Source organism: Propithecus coquereli, unplaced genomic scaffold (assembly GCF_000956105.1).
Source record: "Propithecus coquereli isolate 6110/MARCELLA unplaced genomic scaffold, Pcoq_1.0 Scaffold32, whole genome shotgun sequence".
Taxonomy (NCBI): Eukaryota; Metazoa; Chordata; class Mammalia; order Primates; family Indriidae; genus Propithecus; species Propithecus coquereli.
Window position 1 is genome coordinate 8,031,363 of NW_012148841.1, and position 10,245 is coordinate 8,041,607.

At 31.0% G+C, this 10,245-nt stretch overlaps 2 protein-coding genes across 3 annotated transcripts in view; one reads left to right on the plus strand and one right to left on the minus strand.

The window, feature by feature from the left end:
- The window catches only part of COG5 (component of oligomeric golgi complex 5), a 421,822-nt gene that overhangs the window by 309,635 nt on the left and 101,942 nt on the right, over window positions 1–10,245 (minus strand). The window lies entirely within an intron of this gene.
- Window positions 4,607–10,216, plus strand: GPR22 (G protein-coupled receptor 22). 2 transcript variants are annotated; one of them, XM_012650347.1, is made up of 3 exons: window positions 4,607–4,996; window positions 5,926–6,863; window positions 8,570–10,216. In XM_012650347.1, exons 2-3 carry the CDS (start codon window positions 6,784–6,786, stop codon window positions 9,894–9,896), a joined length of 1,407 nt encoding a protein of 468 aa, XP_012505801.1. In that variant the 5' UTR covers window positions 4,607–4,996; window positions 5,926–6,783; the 3' UTR covers window positions 9,897–10,216. The 2 variants fall into 2 exon arrangements, with proteins under 2 accessions (XP_012505801.1, XP_012505802.1); XM_012650348.1 differs by lacking the exons at window positions 4,607–4,996; window positions 5,926–6,863 and adding an exon at window positions 6,890–6,960 and having other exon boundaries at window positions 8,570–9,896.

Below are 10,245 nucleotides of genomic sequence, written 5' to 3' on the forward strand. Positions count from 1 at the left end.
ACTCGGGAGGCTGAGGCAGGAGGATCGCTTGAGCCCAGGAGTTTGAGGTTGCTGTGAGCTAGGATGACGCCACGGCACTCTAGCCAGGGCAACACAGTGAGACTCTGTCTCAAAAAAAAAAAAAACTAATCATATTTATATGTATTAACAATAAACAACTGGAATTTTTTTTAAAAAATAAGGTGTCACTTCAATAGCACTAAAGAAATGAAATAATTAAATACAAATCTAACAAAATATGTGTAGGATCTACAGGCTAAAAACTAAAAGACACTGATAAAATAAATCAATGAAGCCCTAAAAATAATAGAGATACTGTGTCCATAAGTTAGAAGACTCAATATTGTTAAGATGTCAGTTCTCCCCAAATTGATGTAAAGATTGTCTACAATACCAACCAAAATAACAGAACTTTTTGTAGATATTATAACCCTAAATGAAGACTAGAAGGTAGCAATAACTGAAGATATATTGCTGAATATATCTAGCAGAAAGTCACCAGTGATCATAATCTCTAAGATTACTAGTAAACTCTTAACATGCATTCATTTTCCCAAATGGATGAACCAATTACCACAGTGGATGTTACTTAGTCTACAGTGGAACTACTGCCTATAGAACACTACTATTCTCTGGCCCTACACATAAAGATTGGCAGCCTTCTTACAAAAGCATTATGTACCTAACTAGTATCAATAATAGACCACTAAATCATAGGCAGCCATTCAGCTATGTCTTCCACCAGAGCATAAGACTCATAATAACACAAAAAAGGGGACTTGACGTAGCTTTGTTAAATATATAATCTAGCTGATAAAACTGACTTGGCCTCAGGACACAAAATGAATTTGATTCTTCATAGTAACTTAGAGTGGGAGAATTATACAAAGAAAAGGAAGCAACAGAAAAGAGAAACCAATGGCAGGGGTGGAAGCACAAAAATGGCTATTTGTGTAATTCTTTGATTAAAATATAAGAAAAAAATCAACAAAATCCATAATATTTAAGAATGCAAAGAAGAGTCTAAACAGCCAGAGAACTGGGGTGGAGATAATAATTTGGAAAAGGCTCCAAAGTAGACAAGTCCACAATAGTAGAACAGAGAGAGGTTAAACTGTAGTAACAGTCGCAGGGTCCAAAGTCTAGGTTTGGAAGAGAAAATGTAAAAAAATGCTATGTATTTTATAATGTATGTGATGCTGGCAAATGACCTATAAATACATAGTGATTTTTCACACTATGTATTTATAAGTTAGAAAATTTTAAATGCCAAACTTAGATGAGGTAGATAAGGATGGGAAAGAATGGCTTGTGGAATTTTCTATCTGTTAAGTTTATGCCATTCTGATGCATGTGCTTTATCCAATATAATCAGTTTTTAATTATTCTCTCATAGAAAATGAATCACCAATGTTGTTGACTCTCTACTACCTTGGCTACTCCCCACTTGATGGAGCTTTCAGCAGATGGTCCATTTCTATTTTGCTAATAAAACATTTGCTGAAAGAAATTTAAAGTTGAGAAGCCAAATGAAATTTCTGAATTGGCTTTAAATTGAAATAATCCTTTCTTCCATGGTCTCCAGTATCAGAAAGAATTCAGAGTTTACTATGTTAAGTATCCATTGAAAAAGCACTCTTGAAGCAATATAGTTTAAAAAATAATTTTCAGCAATTAGAAACTGCTTTTGCATATATACTTTGCAAACTGTTTCAAAGCACTTTCAGTTATGGTTAATTCTAATATTAGTTGACTTTGTTACTTACAAACTCAAGAGAATCATCAAAAATATAGCATGAGAGGTAACCACAAGCAGGGTAAGAATGATTTGATATGAATAGTGCAATGTAAATATAACAATAAATTACTCTCTCACAGTCACAGTTGTCTAAACTTAAGACAACGAATACGTAAAAGCTAAAAATCAAAGACTCCACATACCAGGAATTTTAGGAACTAAAACAGATATGTAATCAAAATATTTGTAGCTGAAAAGAAAATCACAACTTTTGAAAAAGGATTTTAAGTGAGCTGTATTTTGGGGTTAGATTTATATCTATTGGTTAGTTGTCAGAAAAGCCAAACTGCTTTCCCAGATTATTAATTAAACAAAAATTTAACATATAAGATTATTTTATAACATAAAATTTGGTTTTAAATTACCGATTGTAGCATTTTCCAAAATTAGTATCCCATATGAATACAAAATATATTAAATGCACAAGTGTGAAAATCTGTGTTACTATGGAAACAAGAATCTTTGTAAATTCTGATACATGTAATTTGGTATTAATTTATTTCATGAAAATAATATAATCTGATTCTAAATCCAGTGGTTTAGATATTTGCATATTTGTTAAAAACAGGGGAATTTAGGACTACCCTGTTAAGATTTCAGAGAACCTTGTAATCACCAAACCAATTTGTGGTTTTTAAAAAGAAATAATATTGTAACTAAGCATTGTATACAAGAAATTGCTGTTTGTGATATTTTACATATCCTTAGCAAGTCACGTGTACAGAAAATAAAGAGCAATGTCCATACTTGAGCTTTTTTGCTACCATTACTGCTTACAGAGACCCCTAGATTTTGTTTTTGTAAAATAATCTGAATAGAACTTGGAAATGTTGTCTCACAAAGAGTTAAACAAAGCACAGAAATATACTTCAACAAAAAGAATCAAAGCTATACCGTGACCCAAAAAAAGCTTCACTTGCCAAAAGTTATATACTAATAAGTTGTGACTAAACCCATATCATCCAATTCTATGTCTCAAGTACCTTCAGTTACAAAGAGAGAGAGCCAACTACATAGCAGGGTGGGGTTTGCAGAACTCTAACACTGACTCTGCTGCTAATCTACTTAGACTTTTTGAAGTCACTAAATTTCTCTGTGCCTTGGTTCCCTCTACTATATGGGGCTATTTTGATGATAAACATAAGCAAATATTTGAACTTTTTGAAAGAAAAACACTATATATATTTCCACTATGTTAATAATTTCCTCATCCCCACCCTCAAGTTTCAACTGATGCTAACATGTTTTCCTGGGTTTTCGTTTTAAGCTTAAAATAACATTATGTGTGTGTGTGTCTGTGTGTGTATGTATCAGCCATCTTTTAACATGGCTATCATTCTAACAAGATTCTTTTCCCCCAACTTTTGAAATGCATAAAAATAGCATAACATTTTCATTTTTAGTATTATCAAAGCCTTGCCACCCAAAGCTGTGCACAATATTTTAGAAATTCACAATGAAATTTTCCACATTTCTCTCAATTTCTATAGAAATGCAATTAAAAACTCATACATTAGTTAGCCATTCCCCTATAAAGCTTAAATACTACCAGTGTAAGATTATAAAAATGCTTATTGCTTTTCAAAATTATAAGAGAATTTCAATTATAAATAAAAAACCTAACATACATTTGGAAAAATGAAGATTAATAGTCCTAACATAATGGAGATATATGACAATTAATATTCTAATAATTCAGCCATCTGCAATGTCTTCCATTTTGTCAAAAGATATAGCATCCAGCCACTTTATATACTTAAGTCCAAAAAAAAAAATTATCCTCACTATTAATAGAAACTTATTTATAGGTAACTAAAATTAATAGAAAATTTAATGCTAAAATATTTTAGATTCATTATTTAAACTATTGTTTTTATTTTGAAAGTATATCTTAAAATAATTTAGCTTTACAACTTATAGACATGTAACTTACTTTTTCCTTTACTACATATATTTACTAACAACATTAGCATGCAGCTAGATATTTAATATAATATTTAAGAAGTAGCAATCCACTCAGAAATGTGCCCGGGTCAAAAACAGAACTAGCCAATTGATGTAAAATATTATGGCAAATGATCAGTATATACCTACCAAACAAAAGGGTTACCAAAGGAGAAGACCAAGTAGTAATCTCCAAAAGTAATGCAAATGATTAAAGTTTTAACCCTGAGACTATGCTATCAGCAATGAAATTTTAAAATATATATATTTTAGGGTATAATCACTTTAGATCAATTTGATTAATATTTTGAATGAATGGATACCTGAATGAATGAGTACTTAAGTCATGACAATCTTTAACACCTTGAGATGTTCACAACAATTTGGAATACACGGAGAAGATGACTTGAATACAAACAAACTAGTTGAAATTCAATGTGGCTCACAGTAAAGATGCAGTGGGTTTCTATTTGTAGAACAAAGAATCTCAACCGAAAACATATATAGACTAAAATGTTCTCAAGTGCGATTATCAAGGCTTTAAAAAGAATATATACTTTTTACTATGTAAGTCTTTCTTGCTCCCCTACCTCCCTGAAATTTTTAATGTTTGGCATAAGTGACCAACAAACCAGAATAGAACATACATTGTTAAAATACTAATTTAAACATATTCTATTTAAGAAAAACATACAACCACTTATAAATTTAGTCTTTTTTTAAAAAGCATCCTTATATAAAACAGTGGGGGGGGGAATCCCTGCTATACATATGAAGCACAGTTTAAGCCCAGTACAACTGACCAATCAAAATTAGTGAATGCACTGCATCTCTCTGCAGTGGAGAGAAGCGACAAGGTAGGCTGTCATTCTGCAAATGCTGCCCAGAACAGGCTTTCCTCTGAAAAGCAGTGCCGTTCCTTTTTGGAAAGACTGAATCTAAATGTTGTCTCTGGAGACAAGAAGCCTTCAGTATGTTAAATTACTTTCATTATGTATTTTCAGATGCTTATTGATTCCACAGTAGGAAGAGTGAGAGACTGCAGCAGCCTCTAAGCAGCACTACATGTTCCATACATTAGCAGTACTGCTGAAACAATGGCACAGTACAGACACATATTTTCATTAAGGTCATTTTCGAAGAGATGTTTATGACCCTCTTCCCCCAGTCCTCTACTAACAAGTGAACAAAATGAATCAATCAAAACTGGAAATGCTTCAACTACATCAAGAATTTATCAAATCTTTAGCAGAGGTAAGATGTGCTCCTTATTATAGTATACGGCTGCTTTTGAACCGGCATAGTGGGGTAAAATTACTTTGAAAATTTTCAGCCTAAATTTTAAGAGTTTGTTTAATTCTACTTATTGCTAAACATGTATTTTTAGATCTATTTCTTTTAAGATATAATTTAAATGAAATTTTTTAGGATGCATTGCTAAATACAAAAGATATTCTTTGTTAATTCATTACGAAGATATCAGCTTTTAAGTCACTTCAGACATACTAAATATTCTTAAGGTAATCAGTACAGTTTTACTCGGATGTTCAAAAAATGCTTGTACTTCTTAAAAGAACCAGGTTTGCTATTCAGCTGTTTCAGCTGTTATTTATTACTTAATTTTATGTTATTATTGGGGATGTTTATTGAAGATATTTAATTTGTAGTTACATTTTTGTATTACCTTTTACATTTCAACTACATAATTCATCAATGGAAATTTATAGTATCTTATCATGGAATCTGTTTTAATGAGTTAAAATTCAAACCATGTGTTAATAATTAAGCAAACTACAATATTTTTACAGCAAGAGATGTTCAATTTATTACAAAGAGGGAATGACAATATGTTTAGTGTATGCTAACTGTTCATAATCTCTGAAAATACAGGTTAGCTTCTAAGATGAGAGCAGAAATTAGTTTAAAAAATACAGCTTTTCACTCATAGTTACATTTGAAATGTTAACTCAATTTTTAAATAATATATAAAATCTTTATTAGGAAAAGAATCTTTTATATAAAGAAACTCTTCATTTTATGCATATAGCTGTGGCTCTAGTAATATAGCTTATTTTAATAACAAATATTGTTTGGTTTTAAAATAAACAAAACTAAGGTAACTTTCAATTAATTGGAAATTATTAAAAACCCTACTTCTTAACCATTTTTTTCCTTTTCATAAGGGTCCACAGCAGCTAATTCAGTATTTACAACCGATAATATGAAGAATGAAATTGACTGAGCATCTCCCTAGCTGTCTGAACCACAAACTGCAAGATATTTCTGTATTACATGATTTTAAGACATTAAGGAGTTAAAACCAGGGAAAAGGTCTACATTACTGTTGGAATATAACAAATGGACAGCATCCTAAGAAGATACTACATAAAATAACCACAGAAAGAAAAATAACACAGCCATAAAAGCTGAAAAAACAAAATGGTGAGCATTTTTAAAGAAGTTGTTCATACTTCAACATACCAGAATTGTGGAAGCTACTGATTCTTGAAGAAATAACGAAACATGAATTTCCAAAAGGAAAATGACATACTTTACCAGCAAGCAAAATGAAGCTTTAACAAATGTTTTCTGCACTAGATATTCAGATATGCATATCAATTGATGTGGACTAATGGATTTTTCCATCTGAGTTTTATGACCAATTATGTATCCTCTTCTAATGAAAACAAACCAAATTAAGTGGCAGATGGTTTTTATCAAAAGAACACGGGCTGGATTTATAATATAAAGCAAGTTATGCGATCAAGAAATCATTTCAAAATAATAAGGACTGCTATAGAAACAGATTTATAATTGTAACAAAAGGATGTCTAAATACATTTTAGAAGTTAGAAACCTTATGTTTCCTTTTTTGTTTTCACATATTCTGGAAAATAAAGAGACTATCATATACTCCCTCAAAGGGAAACATAATTCCTATCATTTGAGGAAGTTTCTCTTGGTCGTGACTTTTTAAGGCAAAACAAACACAAATATGTACTGTTTTTAGAAATCCATCAGCCAACTAAATCTCATAATTCATGCAGTTGAAGTACTGGAGAGAAAATGAGAGAATTCCTACAAGACATGAAATAAAACACAGCTACTTCACTGTTGTCAGGTAAAAAGTCATGTCAAAATCTGTGAATGACATCATGTATCAATTTGTGAAAAACTGCCATAGTGAGACAAAAGGCCCATAAGGCAACAGCAAACAGGTAGGTCAGAAGATGCATGCACCCACCACACTGTTTAACATTTACACAAGAATAGAATCATGCTCTAAAGGAGATGCATTTTTCCTAATGATCATCTAACTTGACATCTCTTGGTTTATTGAAGTATAAATCTAGGCCAATGTGACAAAGATCTAATGTTTAATTTGTCAGTTGAGAAAATTTGGCACACTCAAAATTTTCCATTTTTATAGGATTTCAATTTTAGCTAAGACCTTCATTTACTCAAATATTTCTCAGTAATACTTTATATCAACTCAAAAGAAATAATGTTATCATTTATGTTTCTGAAATATTACCCCAAAAATAATAGGCATAAATAAAACTGTATTCTAAAACTTGTCAAAGGTAACATCAAGTAAAGGTTAACGTGAATTTTAAAGATTAATTTTTATAATGTATGTTTGAATATGGTTTTGCAGTTGAAATGCTGTACTTGAAATGTGAAATATAGTTGGTTGTATGATTTCATATTTTAAACTGAATATGTTGATTACTGACAATTTAGCCCAGAACATCAGACATTATTTTTATAAATTACTCTAAAACCTTATAAATTAAAATATAGATTTGCATGAATTAGTAAGAGTTTGTTTTTTTTTAAATTTTCTTCAAAATTACACACTGCGTGATGTATACAAAAGGTTTCACAAGTAATATGTAACTTTAAAAGCTTCCTCAAAAAATGGGCTTCACATACTCGTTTTCTCTAAAATTTCATCTTTTACTTTAAGGCTCAGTTTAAACAAAATCAACTGATATATTATTTTATACTACTTTTAAAATGGCTATTTTTTAATATGATATTTAATTTCAATTTTCTCCTTCCACAAGATACAAGAGGGTGTGGTCACAAAATAAATCATTCACAGGAGTGATTAGTGCTCTTTTACCAAGCTTTGTGATTTTCTACTTTAGCATAAAGTTCCTTTTCTTCTAATTTTTATAAGTTTGCCAATTGTAGAGTTCAGTGAGCATTTTAACTGTGATATGTGAAATACTTAGCATTTGCTATTTCTGTGGGAAATAACTCCACAAATCCCCAAGCACACTGTAGACTTCTGAATATGAAATTCAATTTCAAACTAGTACTCTGTACCATTTATCATTTTCAATGAACACTTGTCTTGTTCATTTGAAATCTCATGGGAATAATTACACCTATAATCATTGGCTAGAACACATTAAAATACCATTTATTTCTTACCTAATCATATTTTTAATGAAATTTCAAAACACTGGGCTAAAATTAGTTTTGTATACTGGGTAGTTTTATTATACAAAAATATACTTTATCTCAAGTAATGAGCTTAAAAACCCAAATGAGGAACACCCTTTAGTATATTAAATAATTTTACACTATAGGGGGAATTTTCCATACAGTTATTTCTTCAAAAGGATAACACAGTTTTCATTTACTTCAAAACAATGCAACCTGGATGTTTCTTAATTCCATATTTTCCATTAATAGTTTACAAACTAAAAATTAAACTCAGTATACAATAAAAAAAGATTTTTAACAAGGAACACCTGTTTTATACGTCATTTAAATTGCCAAATATCAAATAGTTTATTCTATTTCACTTTCTAGGGAAAAAACCAACTGCTCCAAAAGAATGTGTTTTTCTCCCATTCTGGAAATCAACATGCAGTCTGAATCTAACATTACAGTGCGAGATGACATTGATGACATCAACACCAATATGTACCAACCACTATCATATCCATTAAGCTTTCAAGTGTCTCTCACCGGATTTCTTATGTTAGAAATTGTGTTGGGACTTGGCAGCAACCTCACCGTATTGGTACTTTACTGCATGAAATCCAACTTAATCAACTCTGTCAGTAACATTATTACAATGAATCTTCATGTACTTGATGTAATAATTTGTGTGGGATGTATTCCTTTAACTATAGTTATCCTTCTGCTTTCACTGGAGAGTAACACTGCTCTCATCTGCTGTTTCCATGAGGCTTGTGTATCTTTTGCAAGTGTCTCAACAGCAATCAACGTTTTTGCTATCACTTTGGACAGATATGACATCTCTGTTAAACCTGCAAATCGAATTCTGACAATGGGCAGAGCTGTAATGTTAATGACATCCATTTGGATTTTTTCTTTTTTCTCTTTCCTGATTCCCTTTATTGAGGTGAATTTTTTCAGTCTTCAAAGTGGAAATACATGGGAAAACAGGACACTTTTATGTGTCAGTACAAATGAATACTACACTGAACTGGGAATGTATTATCACCTGCTAGTACAGATCCCAATATTCTTTTTCACTGTTATAGTAATGTTAATCACATATACCAAAATACTTCAGGCTCTCAATATTCGAATAGGCACAAGATTTTCAACAGGGCAGAAGAAGAAAACAAGAAAGAAAAAGACAATTTCTCTAACCACACAACATGAGACTACAGACATGTCACAAAGCAGTGGTGGGAGAAATGTAGTCTTTGGTGTAAGAACTTCAGTTTCTGTAATAATTGCCCTCCGGCGAGCTGTGAAACGACACCGTGAACGACGAGAAAGACAAAAAAGAGTCTTCAGAATGTCTTTATTGATTATTTCTACATTTCTTCTCTGCTGGACACCAATTTCTGTTTTAAATACCACCATTTTATGTTTAGGCCCAAGTGACCTTTTAGTAAAATTAAGATTGTGTTTTCTAGTCATGGCTTATGGAACAACTATATTTCACCCTCTATTATATGCATTCACTAGACAAAAGTTTCAAAAGGTCTTGAAAAGTAAAATGAAAAAGCGAGTTGTTTCTATAGTGGAAGCTGATCCCATGCCTAATAATGCTGTAATACACAACTCTTGGATAGATCCTAAAAGAAACAAAAAAATTACCTTTGAAGATAGTGAAATAAGAGAGAAATGTTTGGTACCACAAGTTGTCACAGACTAGGGAAAAGTTTAAGTTTCACCAAATCCACATTCAGATGAGTTTTAAATTTAACTTGTAAAAAAATGAAATTACTGCCAAATATAAGAAAAAAAATTTAAGTATTGGTTATGTTGTAAATTTTCAATGTGAATGTCAATTAGATTAGGTCATATATATTCAATTTCTTCATTACTTAATGTATTTGTTGCATGGCAGTTTGTTAAAGTAATATCATGTGTATATTTTGTCAATATTATGTCCATCAGAAGATATTCATGTAAGTCATATTTTCTAAAGAATAAATACATAGCCTTAAAACAGTGTATAACTTTAAAATGTAACTGGCATAGGTATCCTTGCTTTCTTTTTT

Bases quoted from the DNA above. Each gene is read 5' to 3' on its own strand.
- GPR22 (XM_012650347.1), top strand. From the start codon at position 6,784: ATGCAGTTGAAGTACTGGAGAGAAAATGAGAGAATTCCTACAAGACAT. The intron at 6,864-8,569 runs GTAAAAAGTCAT...TTCACTTTCTAG, and splicing joins AGCTACTTCACTGTTGTCAG to GGAAAAAACCAACTGCTCCA.